General features: G+C 37.2%; 2 protein-coding genes across 10 annotated transcripts in view; both read left to right on the top strand.

Moving 5' to 3' along the window:
- ran (RAN, member RAS oncogene family) overlaps positions 1-15,512 on the top strand; it is a 15,847-nt gene extending 335 nt beyond the window's left edge. The window contains exons 2-7 of the mRNA XM_061930180.2: positions 2,104-2,143; positions 2,269-2,353; positions 9,075-9,200; positions 12,357-12,544; positions 12,621-12,791; positions 15,156-15,512. Of these exons, the coding sequence (XP_061786164.1) occupies positions 2,117-2,143; positions 2,269-2,353; positions 9,075-9,200; positions 12,357-12,544; positions 12,621-12,791; positions 15,156-15,200 (642 nt within the window). The 5' untranslated portion in view covers positions 2,104-2,116 and the 3' untranslated portion in view covers positions 15,201-15,512. The remainder of the gene's footprint in view (positions 1-2,103; positions 2,144-2,268; positions 2,354-9,074; positions 9,201-12,356; positions 12,545-12,620; positions 12,792-15,155) is intronic.
- Positions 15,513-17,639: 2,127 nt separating this feature from the next.
- The window catches only part of stx3b (syntaxin 3b), a 54,607-nt gene continuing 49,674 nt past the window's right edge, over positions 17,640-22,572 (top strand). For 3 of the 9 annotated variants that reach the window (XR_012049357.1, XM_061930033.2, XM_072912508.1), the window contains exon 1: positions 17,658-18,032. Coding sequence is in view for 8 of the 9 variants with exons in the window: in XM_061930033.2 (XP_061786017.1) it covers positions 18,003-18,032 (30 nt within the window). In the remaining variant the exon portion in view is untranslated. Of the gene's footprint in view, positions 18,033-22,572 lie in introns of all 9 variants that reach the window. The other 6 variants (XM_061930040.2, XM_072912507.1, XM_061930035.2 and 3 more) reach the window with 5 other exon arrangements.

Raw genomic sequence — 22,572 nt, forward strand, 5'->3', positions numbered from 1 at the left:
AGAGAAATGGCGCCCATGCTGCGTGCTAACAATGTACCCGTAAATACGTCCCCTTGTCCCCCTAAACTTCTTCATCGTGTCGGAATATGTCATATATAATGTCCAGCTAGCTGCCTCACTATTGTGTTTATCGGCGACTTCCGTGTTTATCGATAGTGTTCAATTGATATAACATTAGTTTGTGTCGAATGTACTAGAACGTTGCACTGTGTTTTGATATAACATTAGTTCGTGTCGAATGCTAAGCTAGGCTGGTGTAGAATATACTAGAACGTTGCAATGTGTTTCAATTGATATAACATTATTTTGTGTAGAATGTTCTAGAACGTTGCAATGCGTTTAAATTGATATAACATTATTTTGTGTCGAATGTTCTAGAACGTTGCGATGTGTTTTAATTGATATAACGTTAGTTTGTGTCGAATGTTCTAGAACGTTGCAATGTGTTTAATTGATATAACGGTAGTTTTTGTGTCGAATTGTCGAGAACGTTGCAATGTGTTTTAACTGATATAACGTTAGTTTGTGTCGAATGCTAAGCTAAGCTGGTGTTGAATGTTTTAGTACGTTGCAATGTGTTAATTGATAGAACATTAGTTTGTGTCGAATCTTCTAGAACGTAGCAATGTTTATAACATTAGTTTGTGTCGAAACTTCTAGAACGTAATTGATATAACATTAGTTTGTGTCTAATGTACGACATTCTAGAATATTCTACACCAGCCTCGCTTAGAAGGCCTTCCACACAAACTAACATATCAATTTAACACATTGCAACGTTCTAGAACATTCGCCACAAACTAATGTATTATCAATCAAAACACATTGCTAGTTCTAGAACATTCTACACCAGCCTCGCTTAGCATTCGACACAAACTAACATATCAATTTAACACATTGCAACGTTCTAGAACATTCGTCACAAACTAATGTTATATCAATCAAAACACATTGCTAGTTCTAGAACATTCTACACCAGCCTCGCTTATCATTCGACACAAACTAATGTTCTATCAATTAAACATATTGCAAAGTTCTAGAACATTCGACACAAACTAATGTTCTATCAATTAAAACATTGCTACGTTCTAGATCAGTTTACACCAGCCTAGCTTAGCATTCGACACAAACTAATCAATTTAAACACATTGCTACGTCCTGGATTCTAGAACGTAGCAATGTGTTTAAATTGATATAACATTAGTTTGTGTCTAATGTTCTAGAGCGTTGCAATGTGTTTAAATTGATATAACATTAGTTTGTCGAATGTTCTAGAACGTTGCAATGTGTTTAATTGATATAACATTAGTTTTTTGTGTCGAATGCTAAGCTAGGCTGGTGTAGAATGTTCTAGAATGTAGCAATGTTTTAATTGATATAACATTAGTTTGTGTCGAATTTTCTCGAACGTTGCAATGTGTTTAAATTGATATATCATTAGTTTGTCGAATGTTCTAGAACGTTGCAATGTGTTTAATTGATATAACGTTAGTTTTTTGTGTCGAATGCTAAGCAAGGCTAGTGTAGAATGTTCTATAACGTAGCAATGTTTTAATTGATATACCATTAGTTTGTGTCGAATGTTCTAGAACGTTGCAATGTGTTTTGATATAACATTAGTTTGTGTCAAATGTTGAGCTAGTCCCACACATGTCCCATAATCAATAAAATAGTCAATAATCAATCAAAAACCAGTCATGACATTAGGTACAATCTAGAATGATGACTGAACGTGATCACATAATTTATTCAGACAGTATAAATAACGACAAAGATAGAATACTATTAACCTCAACATCAAAGTGCTAGCTTTTTTAGATAATTTTGCTATCGTAGACCCTGCAGTCATAAATCAGCATGTCATTTGTTTACTGTTAGCATGCTAGCATAGTAATATTAACATACTATCTTTTTAGCTAACTTTAGGTTTTTTTTCTCTACTTAGACAGCCGTACATCTTAGTCATATAACTTGGTATGTGACACATGCTAACTGATAGCATGCTAACTTTATGAGCTAGTTTTGCTACCGTTTACCCCAGAGTCATATAACTTGGTATGTGACACCTGTAAACTGTTAGCATTTGTTTATTTTTTCCTTCAGATAAGTCTTTACCATGTCTGTCCCAGTGGCCACTTTCAAGGTAAGTGCTGTGATGACGGCAACATTTGGACTCAAATAAAAAAATGAATACATGAACGATGTGCGTGTTCACCAACATGTGTGAACCAGTTAGAACTCACCGTGCTTTGGCTCCCTTTCTGACAGCTTGTGCTGGTAGGAGATGGAGGCACCGGAAAGACGACTTTTGTCAAAAGGCATCTGACAGGAGAGTTCGAAAAGAAATATGTTGGTGAGTGTAACAGTTGTGGGCGGAAATTAACCACGGACACTGTGCTCATGCAGGTTACAATACTACTGTGTTCCTTGAAAAACACACTTGTTGCTAGGATGCGAAAGAGTAACCGCTCTTGTAACAACGCATACACATGGTGATTATCCAGGCTGGCAAATTTGACTTCATTTTCATTTATCGCCCGATTACTTGACTTACGGAATATCGGCCCGGACATAGCAAGAGTGCGAGTTCCGTATTACTGAGAATCAAAATTTGTTAAATGGCGACATGTTCTTAGAAATGATAGGGCATTGTATATGACATTTTACAGCAAACCCATTCCTCTTCTTTCACCAATGAGAATGAAATAGACATTACCAACTACCGTATTTTCCGCACCATAAGGCGCCCTGGGTTATAAGCCGCGCCTTCAATGAACGGCATATTTCAAAACTTTGTCCACCCATAAGCCGCCCCGTGTTGTAAGCCGCATCTAACTGCGCTAAAGGAATGTCAAAAAAACAGTCATGGAATCGTATATCAACATGGACGGAGCTGCTGAAAAAAGCCACCCGGCCTCTTCGCGTAAACTTAAACTTACCTTAACCACTCGCTCATCTTTTCTTCATCCATCCCTTCGAGTTAGCTTTTATGATGACGCCGGCTGGAAAGGTCTCTTTTGGCAAGGTCTTCCTTTTGAATATCACCATGGGTGGAAGTTTCTGGCCATTAGCATGGCAAGCTAGAACCACAGTGAAGGATGACTTCTCATTCCCTGTGGTGCGAATATTCACCGTACGTGCTCCCGTTGTATCCACAGTGCGGTTCACAGGAATATCAGTTGCTGTGAAATAGTAATCCGTGTGCGGATGGAGAGATTGCGTCTTTTCATGAACCGGATCCCTGTCACTTGGTAGGAGCCATTTTGTGGTCTTTACAGATGTAAACACACAAAGGAAATGAAACGTACGGTATATCCGCGCGCTTTTTCTTCTTCTACGCGGGCGGGTGGTTGCTTACAGTAGAAGAAGCGCTTCCTGTTCTATGGGGGCGGGTGCTTACCTTGGCGGTTGCTTGCGTAGAAGAAGCGCTTCCTGTTCTACCGGGAAAAAAGATGGCGGCTGTTTACCGAAGTTGCGAGACCGAAACTTTATGAAAATGAATCTTAATATTTATCCATATATAAAGCGCACCGGGTTATAAGGCGCACTGTCAGCTTTTGAGAAAATTTGTGGTTTTTAGGTGCGCCTTATAGTGCGGAAAATACGGTAGTCTGTTCATCCCTGGTGGTACACGCTTCTGCCTCTCGGGCGAGGGTTCGATCCCTGGCCAAGGTTGCATCAAGAACACCAGTCAATGTAAACCATAATGTTGTTTGTCTCGCTGTGGTGGCTCCTGATTGGAAATATATATTTTTTCTGAACAATAAATATTGGACAGATTGTATCCGTTGGGGCCTTTTAAAAGTATTATATCCTACAATTTGCATTTAAGGTGTCTAAAATCCCCCTAAAGTCTCAAAAGGTCTAAAGTACGATTTAAAAAAAAAAATAAATAAATAAATAAATAAATAAATAAAATATATATATATATATATATATATATTTTAAATCCATGTTAATTTAATTTAAATCATGCTTAAACGTCAGCCTTGCTTTTAAATGTTTGGTTTTGAAGGAAACGTTAATACGTCACTACAAAACAGAACTGAAGGAGGCTACCTGTGCTAACCTAACAAGTTCATAGCAAAACCAGATTACTCGCATAAGATTAAGAGCAAGTGGACTGATTTGTTCCCTGGTGGCGTGGATGCTGCAGTGTCAGTGAGAAAGTATGTACCGTTAGTTTCTGCTGCGTCTGGTGACGCCTTTTGTCTATCAGACGGACAGAAGTCTTGCTGAGGACAGACGGTCTGCCCCTCAAACGTGCTTGTGCGCTGACACAATGTCGTTTGGGTGTAAGGCCTGCTCGCGTCCATGTCATATTTGCCGACATATGCAAGCAGCACATGCCACACCTCCTCCAGGCCGTCACACCAGCCGAATATCACGCGGTCAATACGCCATCGCCGCACAACACAGTAAATAAGTTAAAAAAATTATAAAGTGCTTTTCACAGATAAAGTAAAAAAGCGCTGTACAAAACATAAGTGAAGTAAAACAATTCAATTAAAACAATGGGCAACATCATAAAAAGTGGATTCAATTGATAGTTAAAAGGTGCATTAACAAAAAGCTTTACTGAAAATAAATTTTCAAATGTTAAGTGTGAACACAGTCAAGATGACGGAGGGACTGGTGCAAGTTGTTCCAAAGTCTTGTAGCTATAGCCTGGAATGCCAGGTCTTAAAATGAGTTTTTGGGATCTTTAGAAGACCCTGGCCTGAAGACCCTTAAGAGTAGGGGCATAAGAAGTCAGTGATGTACTGAGGGGCCCCGCCATGCAACTGAAGAGTGACTGGATCAAACAGGGGTGATATGGACTGTTCTGGGTGCACCAGTCTTAAGTCTGGCAGCTGCATTTTGTACCATTTGAAGTCTCTTTAGTGTTGACTTGTTGAAAATAGTGAAGAGAGAATTGTAATAGTCTATACAAGATGAAAGGAGCACGTGAATGATCATTTCCAGATCCAATTTTGACAGCAAATTTCTCATTTTAGAAATATTTCTGAGGTGATAAACTGTTTTTGGTCAGTTGACCACAGTGACCCTCCAAAGACTTGGACTGATCCACACAGTGGATCCACAGTGTTAGTGTCCAGGGGCATGTGGGACATGCATTTGTCCCATTCAAAAAAATATACAGCGGAAGTATACATGCTTTTATTTTGAAAGCGCATTAGTCATGTGACTTTCTTCACCAGCTCTTTGAGTGTGGGGGGGAGAGAGAACAGTCTTTTGAGAATGTTGCCATGAATATTGTTTAGAACTTCTCGTCGTTTGGTTGTATTCGTTTTGAGAAACCACGTGGTTTGAGTTAAGTCTTAATTCTGGCAGGGTCACTTGAGACGGTCAGGTTTGTTGAAGATGGCCCAGCTCATAAAATCAAATGCTCTGAGGAGGAGCTACAAGGCAACATTCGCCAAGCTAAGGAACATTGTGGAGATTGCAGAGACGAGAGCTCAGATAATGTAGAATACACACCGTGTGTACACACACACACACACACACACACACAATGGCCGTTGGTGATACTGTAGTGTCGCAATATTTTTTTTTATACTGAATTCCAAATTATTAGTTCACAACAGAGGCTTCAGGTGTTTTTAGTTTGGTTAGACATTTTGTATTTCAAAGTGAATGCTGTGAATACATTCATATACTTTGTACTCCAATTTTCCTTCCTGTCTTTTGTACTTTTTGCCAATATCGATCTGAAGTAGTTATTAAATTGTTTTCATTATGGTTTTAAATTTGACTTCTTGAAACCTGAACAATAAAAAAACATAGTGTTCAAATGTCCTGTAGTGTGCAACCTCTCCAGGTTACTCATCCTTTGCTCCACGGCGGCAAATAATACATTTATTTTTTCACAAGTACCATTGTCACTGACACCCTGAGCAAGCGACATGACGCCATGCTATCCCATCTAATATGTCAGCAAATTAAACAAAGAAATCCATCATAACCTGTTTTGAAATGTTGTAATACAACAAATAGTATATCGTTAACGCAAGAAGATGCAATATATATTGCAATCTGTATTTTAGGCCGTATCGCCCGGGCAACAGGATGTCTTGCTTGTATTTCAGGGAGTTGGCGATGCTACTGAAGTTCATTTAAATCAGGGATGTCATTGTTATGGCTGCCATCAGAGGGCAGCTTGTAACAGTGAATGTGTGAATTTGCCTCTGGATTTCATTATTAATTATATATTGTTTTAAGTAGACTGTCCATTTTACAGTAAAAACTTTACATTTACAAAATGTTACTTTAAAATAGTATCTTGTCCAATATTTTACAGTAACGTATTTTTCGGCGTATAAGTCGCACCGGCCCAAAATGCACAATAAAGGAAAAAAACATATATAAGTCGCACTGGAGTATAACTCGCATTTTTGGGGGAAATGTATTTAATAAAATCCAACACCAAGAATAGACATTTGAAAGGCAATTTAAAATAAAGAATAGTGAACAGGCTGAATAAGTGTATGTTATATGAGGCATAAATAACCAACTGGTATGTTAACGTAACATATTATGGTAAGAGTCATTCAAATAACTATAACATATAGAACATGCTATACGTTTACCAAACAATCTGTCACTCCCGATCGCTAAATCCCATGAAATCTTTTTCCTCGGTGTCGCCTCTGGTATGCGCCCCGCTAGCGTCCTTTCTTTCTGCTGCTCGATTGCTGTTCTCTGCAGCATAGTTCACTACGTCCAGCTTTTAATCTGCAGTATATGATTTCCTTTTCGTTGCCATTTTAGTTCAGTCCTTCTCAGTTTTTATAAGTTAACGCGATTGTTGATGTGATCCATTTTAATTGCTCCGGCAGTAGCATATAGCAGTTAGCATATCATGGCCCACAATGCACTTCTGCCATGACCCACCCCCGCCGAATTCTTATTGGTTGGCGTGTGTGTGATGATTGCGGACATTTTCTTCGTCGCTCACACGAATGAGATAAATAATATTTGATATTTTACAATAATGTGTTAATAATTTCACACAAGTCGCTCCGGAGTATACGTCGCACCCACGGCCAAACTATGAAAAAAAACATTGACTTATAGTCAGAAAAATACGGTAAATGGAAAAACGGTGCCACTGTTTTTTTTGGGGGGGGTTTACAGAAAAAGCTGGCAGCTTAGTTGCCAGAATGTTTGTGTTATATAGACATTGGGTTTTACAACATTATATTGTTCATGGAAAAACTGTACAAGTTATTTTCTTTTTCTGGCAACTTAGCTGCTAGTTTTTCTACCGTAAAAACAAATGTACCGTCTTTCCGTTTACAGTCATACACCGTAAAAACAACCGTAGATTTTACTGTCAAAAACTGGCCGCTCAGTCAACAGAATACGCAAAAAACTAGTAGTTTTTTTCAATTTACAGTAATATTCTGTAAAGAACATAACATTTATTGTCATTTTTTTTAATTTGGTGGATAGTTTGCTGTAAAGTTAAGTATTTTTATTTAGACAAACATGTTTGGAAAGAATGATAATATACTGTAATATTTGTTGCAATAATGGATACTATTAAAGTTTAAAAAGTATACAACTTCAAGCAGTACCGTATTTTCCGCACTATAAGGCGCACCTAAAAACCACAATTTTTCTCAAAAGCTAACAGTGCGCCTAATAACCCGGTGCGCTTTATTACGATTCATTTTCATAAAGTTTCGGTCTCGCAACTTCGGTAAACAGCCGCCATCTTTTTTCCCGGTAGAACAGGAAGCGCTTCTTCTTCTACGCAAGCAACCGCCAAGGAAAGCACCCGCCCCCATAGAACAGGAAGCGCTTCACCCGCCCCCATAGAACAGGAAGCGCTTCACCCGCCCCCGGAAGAAGAAGAAAAAACGCGCGGATATCACCGTACGTTTCATTTCCTGTTTACATCTGTAAAGACCACAAAATGGCTCCTACTAAACGATCCGGGTCATAAAAAGACGCAATCTCTCCATCCGCACACGGATTACTACCGTATTTCACAGCAACTGAACCGCACTGTGGAACGGGAGCACGTACGGTGAATATTCGCTCCACAGGGAATGAGAAGTCATCCTTCACTGTGGTTCTAGCTTGCCATGCTAACTTCCACTCATGGTGATATTCAAAAGGAAGACCTTGCCAAAAGAGACCTTTCCAGCCGGCGTCATCATAAAAGCTAACTCGAAGGGATGGATGGATGAAGAAAAGATGAGCGAGTGGTTAAGGGAAGTTTACGCGAAGAGGCCGGGTGGCTTTTTTCACACAGCTCCGAAGGCGAACACACCTTCACTAAGACGGGCAGACAGCCTCGGACGACATACGCCAACATCTGCCAGTGGATCGTAAATGCTTGGGCAGATATTTCGGTCACAACTGTGGTCCGAGCTTTCCGGAAGGCAGGATTCACAGAACAACAGCGACACTGACTCCCGATGACTTCTACGAGACGGAACCGGCCATTTTGGATCCCACGCTAGCGCAACTTTTCAATTCGGACACCGAAGACGAAGAATTCGAAGGATTTACGAATGAAGAATAACTTCAGAAGGTGAGCGCTATGTTTATTTTGTGTGTTGTGACATTAACGTTCGAGCAACATTACCGGTATGTTGCTATTGCTCTACACCATTTTGAATTTTACTATGTTTGTGATTGCACATTTGTACATTTTGGGACAGAGTTGTTAGAACGCTGGTTTTCAATATATTATTAAAGTTTGACTGAACTATCTGACTGTTTTTTTGACATTCACTTTAGCGCAGCGTTTTTTTGACATTCACTTTAGCGCAGCGTAGGCGCGGCTTTTAGTCCGGGGCGGCTTATTGGTGGACAAAATTATGAAATATGTAATTCATAGAAGGTGCGGCTAATAATCCGGTGCGCCTTATAGTGCGGAAAATACGGTACATATATTTTTTGTCAAAATGGAACAAAATCAGTGACATTTAGTGAGAAAATATGAAGTACTTTATTGACGCATGTATTTCCATGTTTTTGCGGGCCAGATCTGGCCCTCGGGTCTTGAGTGTGACACCTGTGATTTAAATGTTTTTTTTTGTCTTCTCTTGTACTTGCAGCTACACTCGGAGTGGAGGTGCACCCCCTGGTCTTCCACACCAGCAGAGGACCACTGCGGTTCAACGTGTGGGACACAGCTGGCCAGGAGAAGTTTGGAGGCCTGAGGGATGGTTACTACATTCAAGGTGACCTCAGACTCACAACATTGCATTTGTTTCACTTTCAATCATTAACACATTGTGTTAAGTCCACCCAGGATGTAATGATATAAAACATCACATACCGTATTTTTTGGAGTATAAGTCGCTCCGGAGTATAAGTCGCACCGGCCGAAAATGCATAATAAAGAAGGAAAAAAACATATATAAGTCGCACTGGAGTATAAGTCGCATTTTTTGGGGAAATGTATTTGATAAAAGCCAACACCAAGAATAGACATTTGAAAGGCAATTTGAAATAAATAAAGAATAGTGAACAGGCTGAATAAGTGTACGTTATATGAGGCATAAATAACCAACTGGTATGTTAACGTAACATTATGGTAAGAGTCATTCAAATAACTATAACATATAGAACATGCTATACGTTTACCAAACAATCTGTCACTCCTAATCGCTAAATCCCATGAAATCTTATACGTCTAGTCTCACGTGAATGAGATCAATTATATTATTTGATATTTTACGCTAATGTGTTCATTTCACACAAGTCGCTCATAATTGTTGAATATGATCAAAAAGTACTTCTGCACACGATTCTTAAAGCCAAAGTGTATTGAAAAATATAAAGACCGAACAATAAGATCAAATGGACAGCCATAAGTGTTTACATTTTGCTTTATATTATTTTACTTTTTTGCCTGGTTTTGTATTTGTTTTGTATCATCCTGTGAGGTGTATATTACTTTTTTTTATTTTTTTTATTTTTATTTTTTTATTTTTTGTTCGGTTTGTACTTCATGAAGTTTTGCACTTGTTTTTTTTTTTGTTTTTTTGTTTATTTTCATTATATTTGGATGTATTTGTTGGTTTATATGATATCCATTAAGTAAGACTACGTATTATGTTGAAGGGGGCAGGAAAATATAAGATTTTTCTTAATCTTACTCCTTCTCAGGCATTGGTGTGTAAATGTATAATTGAGGTATAATTGTCTATCGATCAAAGATGCACATCGGTGAAGGAGATACATATATAAAAAAAATTAAAATGAATAAAAAAAAAATAAAACAATATACTTTTTTGGTAAAATAAACATTACGTATTGTTTTGGCTTCCCAAGAGTCATAGTTTGTGAATTTAAATGTTTACTTTCCATTTTAATGAGTGTTTTTATTTTTGAGTGCAAAATGAGTTTCCGTCGGGCTTATGTGACTTCATGCAGGTTGAGATTATAGATCCATTACTCTATTCTAAGACCGCACCGCCTGCATGTTTAAGTGCTTAATTAACTATCTGAGACAGAGTGTTTATTATACAAGTTTAGATTGGGGTTTTGACTTTGTAATGGGGAAAGATGTTAATGGCTCTTTTATTCATGTTTGTAGTAAAGCTAGCTAGCGTTAACTTATACCAGTGTTGTTTTTCAAAGTGTGGTTATTAATCAGTTTTGCAATCATTATAATTTATAACGGTAGTACAGTACCAACAGTCATCCCTCGTTTCCATTTTAGTGTATTGAGTGGTCCAAAATGCTGATTTTTAGATGGTTTGTGATATTTAGTCAATTCTACATGGCATACAACAACATAACATTAAGAAGTAGGGAAATACACAAATGCTAGCATCACACTCGCATTTTTAACAGCCACATGCTCAGTTATTCTGTCTGCTAAAGACATCGTGATCATACTTGACAGAAGCGCTCCATTCTTCAATTTAAGATGTGCAGAGAAGCCTGAAAAAGATTAGCATTTATTCCGTTCAAAATGTCTTGATATACTTTTGGTGGTCAAGCTGTCGGGACTTTAGTATTGTATCGTCCAAGTCAGTTGTGATGCTATTATGTTAGATCCACTATGGACTGGACTCTCACACTATTATGTTAGATCCACTATGGCCTGAACTCTCACACTATTATGTTAGATCCACTATTGACTGGACTCTCACAATATTATGTTAGATCCACTATGGACTGGACTCTCACACTATTATGTTAGATCCACTATGGCCTGAACTCTCACACTATTATGTTAGATCCACTATTGACTGGACTCTCACAATATTATGTTAGATCCACTATGGACTGGACTCTCACGCAATTATGTTAGATCCACTATGGACTGGACTCTCTCACTATTATGTTCGATCCACTATGGACTGGACTCTCTCAATATTATGTTAGATCCATTATGGACTGGACTCTCACACCATTATGTTAGATCCACTCTGAACTGGACTCTCACACTATTATGTTAGATCCACTATGGACTGGACTCTCTCACTATTATGCTAGATCCACTATGGACTGGACTCTCACACTATTATGTTAGATCCACTATGGACTGGACTCTCACACCATTGTTAGATCCACTGTGGACTGGACTCTCACACCATTATGTTAGATCCACTATGGACTAGACTCACTATTATGTTAGATCCACTATGGACTGCACTCTCTCACTATTATGCTAGATCCACTGGACTGGACTCTCACTATTATGTTAGATCCACTATGGACTGGACTCTCACACTATTATGTTAGATCCACTATGGACTGGACTTTCACTATTATGTTAGATCCACTATGGACTGGATTCGCACTATTATGTTAGATCTACTATGGACTGGATTCGCACTATTATGTTGGATCCACTATGGACTGGACTCTCACACTATTATGTTAGATCCACTATGGACTGGACTCTCTCACTATTATGTTAGATCCACTATGGACTGGACTCTCACTATTATGTTAGATCCACTATGGACTGGACTCTCTCACTATTATGTTAGATCCACTATGGACTGGACTCTCACTATTATGTTAGATCCACTATGGACTGGACTCTCTCACTATTATGTTAGATCCACTATGGACTGGACTCTCACAATATTATGCTAGATCCACTCGACGTCCATTGCACAGGTCGCCCAGGAGGGGGGGTCCCCACATCTGCAGTCCCCTCCAAGGTTTCTCATTGTTATCCCATTGGGTTGAGTTTGTCCTTGCCCTGGTGTGGGATCTGAGCCGAGGATGTCGTGGCTTGTGCAGCCCTTTGAGACACTCGTGATTTAGGGCTATATAAGTAAACGTTGATTGATTGATTGAAGTATAAAATAGCCTGGCTTTGAAGCTCACGGCCATATTTTGACGGCATGCAAACGTTTCCCCTCCAACAGCTCAGTGTGCCATCATCATGTTTGACGTCACCTCCCGCGTCACCTACAAGAACGTACCTAACTGGCATCGCGATCTGGTGCGCGTGTGCGAAAACATTCCCATCGTGCTGTGCGGCAACAAGGTGGACATCAAAGACAGGAAAGTCAAAGCCAAAAGCATCGTCTTTCATCGCAAGAAGAACCTGCAGGTAAGATTGCACGCCTTTTCTTGTTTACGTGGAGACTGAACGCTTCACGCTCACGTTGTGACCGCTGTCTCCCCAGTACTACGATATTTCTGCCAAGAGTAACTACAACTTTGAGAAGCCTTTCCTGTGGCTAGCAAAGAAACTAGCTGGCGATCCCAACATGGAGTTTGTGGAAATGCCTGCCCTCGCTCCCCCGGAAGTTGCAATGGACCCCAGCATGGCAGCCAAGTATGAGCAGGAGCTTCATGTAAGTTCAATGTGGGGTTGTACAGTATACTGGTACTAGTATAGTACCGCCATACTAATAAATCATGTTAGGTAGAATAGAAAGTACTTTATTGATCCCTGGAGGAAATTCAGCACCACAGTTCGCTCGCAATAGACAATGAACACTTAGCTATTTTTTACATGTGAGTAATATAAATAGTCTATTATACAGCATTATTCACATGTGAATAACATAAACACTAGGGATGTCTGATAATGGCTTTTTGTCGATATTCCGATATTGTCCAACTCTTTAATTACCGATACCGATATATGCAGTCGTGGAATTAACACATTATTATGCCTAATTTGGACAACCAGGTATGGTGAAGATAAGGTACTTTAAAAAAATAAAATAAGAAACAAATTAAAAACTTTTTCTTGAATAAAAAAGAAAGTAAAACAATATAAAAACAGTTACATTGAAACTAGTAATTAATGAAAATGAGTAAAATTAACTGTTAAAGGTTAGTACTATTAGTGGACCAGCAGCACGCACAATCATGTGTGCTTACGGACTGTATCCCTTGCAGACTATTGATATATATTGATATATAATGTAGGAACCCAAATAATAATAACAGAAAGAAACAACCCTTTTGTGTGAATGAGTGTAAATGGGGGAGGGAGGTTTTTTGGGTTGGTGCACTAATTGTAAGTGTATCTTGTGTTTTTCATGTTGATTTAATAAAATAAAATAAAAACGATACCGATAATTTCCAATATGACATTTTAACGCATTTATCAGCCGATAATATCTGCAGGCCGATATTATCGGACATCTCTAATAAGTAGTCTGTTATACAGCATTAGGGGGGGGGGGTTACCCACATATGCGGTCCTCTCCAAGGTTTCTCATAGTCATTCACATCGACGTCCCACTGGGGTGAGTTTTTCCTTGCCCGTATGTGGGCTTTGTACCGAGGATGTCGTTGTGGCTTGTGCAGCCCTTTGAGACACTTGTGATTTAGGGCTATATAAATAAAGATTGATTGATTGATTGATATTCACATGTGAATAACATAAATACAGTCTATTATACAGCATTATTCACATGTGAATAACATAAATACAGTCTATTATACAGCATTATTCACATGTGAATAACATAAATACAGTCTATTATACAGCATTATTCACATGTGAATAACATAAATACCGTCTATTATACAGCATTATTCACATGTGAATAACATAAATACAGTCAATTATACAGCATTATTCACATGTGAATAACATAAATACAGTCTACTATACTGCCCCCCTTTTTTTAACGGGCTTGAAGGCGCGTTTATGTCATTGCTGGGTTTACAAGCATAGGAGCATGTTCGGCAGCGCACACACACGCAGAGTACTTACAAGCAGACACAGTGTATACAGAAAAGAAAGAATGGACGCATTTTGGTGTAAAAAGTAAAGATAAAGGTGAAGTTATAACACTGAAACACCCTCAGGAAGAGCTGCTTTAAGACATGGCTAGCTAGCTAGCGGCTAATGTCCATCCACATTGTTTTAGCTACTTCTCAATCACTAATCCTTGCCTCCATGGCGATAAATAAAGCTACAAGTATTATTATCACTGCAGGGCAAGGAATAGCTAAACATGCTTCACTACACACCGTAGGAGGATACAATAGCTCACCGGCGTCACAATGTAAACAAACGCCATGAGTGGATCTACACCTGACATCCACTGTAATGATACCAAGTACAGGAGCGCATTTAGGCGATACAATATTTTTTTAGCATCAAATATTTTTTCCTTTTTAAAATTCATTGTTTATAAAGTCAGTAAATACGTCCCTGGACACATGAGGACTTTGAATATGACCAATGTATGATCCTGTAACTACTTGGTATCAGATCGATACCCAAATTTGTGGTATCATCCAAAACTAATGTAAAGTGTCAAAAAAGAGAAAAATGTGTGATTATTACATTTTAATAGAAGTGTAGATAGAACATGTTAAAACAGAAAATAAGCAGATATTAACAGTAAATGAACAAGTAGATTAATAATCATTTTTTACAGTTTGTCCCTCATAATGTGTACAAAATAATAGGTGTATAAATGACACAATATGTTACTGAATACGTCAGCAGACTAATTAGGAGTCTGTTTGTTTACTTACTACTAAAAGACAAGTTGTCTAGTATGTTCACTATTTTATTTAATGACTAAATTGCAATAATAAACATTTATAAAAATGTAACATCTTTATTTAGAAAAGTATCGAAATACATTTTGGTACCAGTACCAAAATATCGGTATGGGGACGACTAGTTCAATGTGTCTACTGCAAATTTGGCTTGACTCTATGACTGTTCTCTGCCACCCTCTCAGGCTGCGTCACAAACGGCACTCCCAGATGACGAGGATGACCTCTAACCTGTTCCCCGAGACCCCCCTCCCCCTCTGTGGAAGTTAACTTGTTGGAATTTTGCCCCCATAGCTGTAAACCCCTTAAGATTTTTTTTTATTTTTGAAATCTTTTTTGTTTTAAAACCGAGTTAAAAGGAAAAAAAGAAATAAAACTTGTTTGCAAAGTTTCAGGTGCATTTCACTGTATAGGCACATCCACCCAGGTGTTATTGGCATGGCAATATGCTTCTCTTCGTCATCACCATCCACTGCACTTGACCAGCTCACCATGCTGTTGTACGGTGTGTTGGAAGGTGAATAAAGACATTCTCAAGACAACATCTCCACGTTGGTCTTCTTTTGCCCTGCAGGGCCTCTTTTTTACAGTTTGTTCTGAAGGCCACCAGAGGGCAGTCATGCTCAGTCCATCTGTTGAATGTTCTTGCTGTTACATAAAAGTCTTATGTCCGCTGATACTAAGATGCCACTACACTGATCTGGAATGAAAACAAATGGTTGCATGTCCATCTGAATAATATTCCTGTCACAACCTATTCAATGATGGGATACATGAGTGATGGCCTGTACTTGCAAACTTCTTTAAGAATACAGTATCACATAATGTCTACTTTCTATGATATTAACCTTTTTACCAAGTTTGGATGTCTTGTGCACTGATAACTAACTCCAGAATGTGCTCATTTTGACTGTTAAGTACAGTTATCCAGAATGCTGAGACAATACTAATTGTACATGTTTTGATTTGAGTCTGTATTTAATTGTTTAGAATATACTAAGAGCCAATAAAAAATAGCTTTGCATTGCAAATGGCACTTTGGAAACACCTGCTTGAACTCCCTAATGTCTCAAGTTTGTTCATTGCCTGTGTTTAGTTGTGACTATATTTATTGGCGGTAAAAGAATAGTAATGCAATCATTTGGAATAAGGTAAATCGTAATGTCGATGACAAAGTAAATAAATAAAAAATTTAAATTGAAATAAGTAAAGTGAATTGATGAATAGTAAAAGGCTAACAAACATTGTACAGTATAATGTATAAGTACATTTTGCATAATATTCCATATTAAAATAATGGATGAAATACTGAACACTAGAGGTCCCCAAACCATCCATTTTCTCCCGCTTGTCCTGTTCGCTGCATTGGGTTAAAAACATTTGGCCGGGAACTGGGCTATATATACATATTTAAATATACATATATTTATATGTATGTATATATTTATATCTATATATATATAGTGTGTGTGTGTATATATGTGTGTGTATATATGTATGAATATATATGTGTGTGTATGTTTATATGTATGAATATATATATGTATCAATATATATATATGCATGAATATATGTGTGTGTGTATATATGTATGAATATATGTGTGTGTATGTTTATATGTATGAATATATATGTGTGTGTGTATATATGTATGAATATATATATTTATGAATATATATGTATGAATATATATGTGTGTGTATATATGTATGAATATATATATGTATGAATATGTATATGTGTGTGTATATGTATATTTATTCATACATATATACACACACATATATATATGTGTGTGTGTGTGTGTATATATATATATATGTGTGTGTGTGTGTATATATATGTGTGTATGTATATATATGTGTGTGTATATATATGTATGAATATATATTCTTATGTGTGTATATATGTATGAATATATATATATATATATTCATACATATATATACACACATATATATGTATGTATGAATATATATATATATATATATATATATATATGTATGTATTCATACATATTCATACATACACACATATATATATGTATGTATATATATATACTGTATATATATATGTATATATATATATTCGTACATACTAACATATATATGTGTGTGTATATTTGTATGAATATATATATATATATATATATATATATATATATATATATATATATATATATATATATATATATATATATATATATTCATATTCCGAACCCGATGATTTCACGTTATTGATGGGAAAATGCAGTTTTTATGATTTGCCTGAGCGGCTAGGAGACACCGAGAGTAACAAGCGGTAGAAAATTCATTAGAAAGGACAGATTAAAAGAAATATATATATATTTTATTTTATTTAAAAGCATTTTTAACTTGGGACTTCCTGCGGGCCGTCGTTTGGGGACCCCGACTGTACACTTAAGTGGCATACTGTTTCAATGAATAATTGGTCATTTATTATTAGATGTAATATGTCGTATTCGTATTAAACCTTTGTGCAGTAAAAGCATCTTAAAAAAAACCGAGTCACTACTTTTTTATCTTTGATCGTTGCGTCAGAAATGTGAGCGAAACAAGCCCACTTGACGTCAATTAACGTGTTCTCCCCATTTTGTCCCACAGCACCTGAACGCACCGGCGGCGCAGGTGGCTGGTGGGCGCGGCTTCACCTTCGTGCCCTGTGATGCGTGTGCGCATGCGCGGGGGCGAAAAGTGCGTTGTAGAATGATGACGGTGGGCCGGCACACAAACAGATTATACTTCTTTTAATCCCCTGCTCGCCGCCCGCAGCCATATTGTATGGGAAAAACGACCAGAAGACTCTTCTTGTCAAGAAAACAAGTGGTTTTGTCCAACAGTCCAGACCGGGACTTTGGAGGACTTTGATCCGTCTTCAAGGCCAGCGTTGGCGGGGGAGACTTGACTTCATGTCGGCCTGCTAGCTCGCCAGCTGCTGGGCAACTAAACTCTCTTTTCTCTCGCTATTTGCTCTCATTATTTCCTTTCCAAGCGTTAACTCCAGTCGGGAAGATGAAGGACCGATTGGAGCAACTGCGAGCGGTGAGTTTTTATTTTTATTTTTGACTTAATATATTCCTAACTGTTCTTTAATGTTTGACAAACCTTGTTGAAAAGGCCACGAATAAGTCTTCAAACATGCTCATGTAAATCATGTTTCTAATGGACTCAAAAACTACACTAGTAGTATTAATAAAGATAACATTTTCACTTTCTTTAGTGGCACAAAATTGAACCATTTCTGTGTTCAATACATTTGATAACCTTGTTCAACTGATTCATGTTCATTTTCACTCCTATTTAGTTCAAATATATTCATTTATTAGCCACCAGTGCACCGTTTGCCTTCATTAGGGTCAAGGCAGGTGAGCTGGAGCCTATCCCAGCTGACTGATTATGCCTGTCAATGTCATGCAGTTAAACATTCACACCTGTAGACACTCTCTCCAATTAATAATACAATAAACATTCACACCTGTAGACACTCTCCAATTAATATAAACTTTCACACCTGGAGACACTCTCCAATTAATAGTACAGTAAACATTCACACCTGTAGACACTCTCCAATTAGTAATTCAATAAACATTCACACCTGGAGACACTCTCCAATTAACATAAACATTCACACCTGTAGACACTCTCTCCAATTAATAATACAATAAACATTCACACCTGGAGACACTCTCCAATTAATAACACAGTAAACATTCACACCTGGAGACACTCTCCAATTAATAATACAATAAACAACCATTCACACCTGGAGACACTCTCCAATTAATAATACAGTGAACGTTCACACCTGGAGACACTCTCCAATTAATAATTCAATAAACATTCACACCTTGAGACACTCCAATTAATAATATAAACATTCACACCGGGAGAAACTCTCTCCAATTAATACTATTAACAACCATTCACACCTGTAGACACTCCAATTAATAATACAATAAACATTCACACCTGTAGACACTCCAATTAATAACACAGTAAACCTTCACACCTGGAGACACTCTCCAATTAATAATACAATAAACATTCACACCTGGAGACACTCTCCAATTAACACAGTAAACATTCACACCTGGAGACACTCTCCAATTAATAACACAGTAAACATTCACACCTGGAGACACTCTCCAATTAATAATACAATAAACAACCATACACACCTGGATACACTCCAATTAGTAATACAATGAACATTCACACCTGGAGACACTCTCCAATTAGCAATACAATAAACATCCACACCTGGAGACACTCTCTCCAATTAATAATACAATAAACATTCACACCTGGAGACACTCTCCAATTAATAATACAATAAACAACCATTCACACCTGGAGACACTCTCCAATTAATAATACAGTGAACGTTCACACCTGGAGACACTCTCCAATTAATAATTCAATAAACATTCACACCTTGAGACACTCCAATTAATAATATAAACATTCACACCGGGAGAAACTCTCTCCAATTAATACTATTAACAACCATTCACACCTGTAGACACTCCAATTTATAATACAATAAACATTCACACCTGGAGACACTCTCCAATTAATAATACAGTAAACATTCACACCTGGAGACACTCTCCAATTAATAATACAGTAAACATTCACACCTGGAGACACTCTCCAATTAATAATACAGTAAACATTCACACCTGGAGACACTCTCCAATTAATAATACAGTAAACATTCACACCTGGAGACACTCTCCAATTAATAACACAGTAAACATTCACACCTGGAGACACTCTCCAATTAATAACACAGTAAACATTCACACCTGGAGACACTCTCCAATTAATAATACAATAAACATTCACACCTGGAGACACTCTCCAATTAGTAATACAATGAACATTCACACCTGGAGACACTCTCCAATTAGTAATACAATGAACATTCACACCTGGAGACACTCTCCAATTAATAATACAGTAAACATTCACACCTGTAGACACTCTCTCCAATTAATAATACAATAAACATTCACACCTGGAGACACTCTCCAATTAATAATACAATAAACATTCACACCTGGAGACACTCCAATTAATAATACAATAAACATTCACACCTGGAGACACTCTCCAATTTATAATACAATAAACATTCACACCTGGAGACACTCTCCAATTAATAATACAGTAAACATTCACACCTGGAGACACTCTCCAATTAATAATACAGTAAACATTCACACCTGGAGACACTCTCCAATTAATAATACAGTAAACATTCACACCTGGAGACACTCTCCAATTAATAATACAGTAAACATTCACACCTGGAGACACTCTCCAATTAATAACACAGTAAACATTCACACCTGGAGACACTCGCCAATTAATAACACAGTAAACATTCACACCTGGAGACACTCTCCAATTAGTAATACAATGAACATTCACACCTGGAGACACTCTCCAATTAGTAATACAATGAACATTCACACCTGGAGACACTCTCCAATTAATAATACAGTAAACATTCACACCTGTAGACACTCTCTCCAATTAATAATACAATAAACATTCACACCTGGAGACACTCTCCAATTAATAATACAGTAAACATTCACACCTGGAGAGACTCTCCAATTAATAACACAGTAAACATTCACACCTGGAGACACTCTCCAATTAATAATACAATAAACATTCACACCTGGAGACACTCTCCAATTAATAATACAATAAACAACCATTCACACCTGTAGACGCTCTCCAATTAATAATTCAATAAACATTCACACCTGGAGACACTCTCCAATTAATAATACAATAAACAACCATTCACACCTGGAGACACTCCAATTAGTAATACAATGAACATTCACACCTGGAGACACTCTCCAATTAGTAATACAATAAACATTCACACCTGAAGACACTCCAATTATGATATAAACATTCACACCTGGAGACACTCTCCAATTAATAATACAATAAACATTCACACCTGGAGACACTCTCCAATTAATAATACAGTAAACATTCACACCTGGAGACACTCTCCAATTAGTAATACAATGAACATTCACACCTGGAGACACTCTCCAATTAATAATACAATAAACATTCACACCTGTAGACACTCTCCAAATAATAAATACAATAAACATTCACACCTGTAGACACTCCAATTAGTAATACAATGAACATTCACACCTGGAGACACTCCAATTAGTAATACAATAAACATTCACACCTGAAGACACTCCAATTATGATATAAACATTCACACCTGTAGACACTCTCCAATTAATAATACAATAAACATTCACACCTGGAGACACTCTCCAATTAATAATACAGTAAACATTCACACCTGGAGACACTCTCCAATTAGTAATACAATGAACATTCACACCTGGAGACACTCTCCAATTAATAATACAATAAACATTCACACCTGTAGACACTCTCTCCAAATAATAAATACAATAAACATTCACACCTGTAGACACTCCAATTAGTAATACAATAAACATTCACACCTGTAGACACTCTCCAATTAGTAATTCAATAAACATTCACACCTGGAGACACTCTCCAATTAATAGTACAGTAAACATTCACACCTGTAGACACTCTCTCCAATTAATAATACAATAAACATTCACACCTGTAGACACTCTCTCCAAATAATAAATACAATAAACATTCACACCTGTAGACACTCCAATTAGTAATACAATAAACATTCACACCTGTAGACACTCTCCAATTAGTAATTCAATAAACATTCACACCTGGAGACACTCTCCAATTAATAGTACAGTAAACATTCACACCTGTAGACACTCTCTCCAATTAATAATACAATAAACATTCACACCTGGAGACACTCTCCAATTAATAATACAATAAACAACCATACACACCTGGATACACTCCAATTAGTAATACAATAAACATTCACACCTGTAGACACTCTCCAATTAGTAATACAAAAAACATTCACACCTGTAGACATTCTCTCCAATTAATAATACAATAAACATTCACACCTGGAGACACTCTCTCCAATTAATAATACAATAAACAACATTCACACCTGTAGACACTCTCTCCAATTAATAATACAATAAACAACATTCACACCTGGAGACACTCTCCAATTAATAATACAATAAACAACATTCACACCTGTAGACACTCTCTCCAATTAATAATACAATAAACATTCACACCTGTAGACACTCTCTCCAATTAATAATACAATAAACATTCACACCTGGAGACACTCTCTCCAATTAATAATACAATAAACAACATTCACACCTGTAGACACTCTCTCCAATTAATAATACAATAAACAACATTCACACCTGGAGACACTCTCCAATTAATAATACAATAAACAACATTCACACCTGTAGACACTCTCTCCAATTAATAATACAATAAACATTCACACCTGTAGACACTCTCCAATTACATGCAGACATATACTTAGATTCCAACCCCAATATCTAGACCAGGTGTCAAACTAGTTTCTTTGAGGGCTACATCGCAATTATGGCTGCCCTCAGAGGGCTACATTCTAGTTGAA

The sequence above is a fragment of the Nerophis lumbriciformis genome, linkage group LG36, assembly GCF_033978685.3.
Source record: "Nerophis lumbriciformis linkage group LG36, RoL_Nlum_v2.1, whole genome shotgun sequence".
Taxonomy (NCBI): domain Eukaryota; kingdom Metazoa; phylum Chordata; class Actinopteri; order Syngnathiformes; family Syngnathidae; genus Nerophis; species Nerophis lumbriciformis.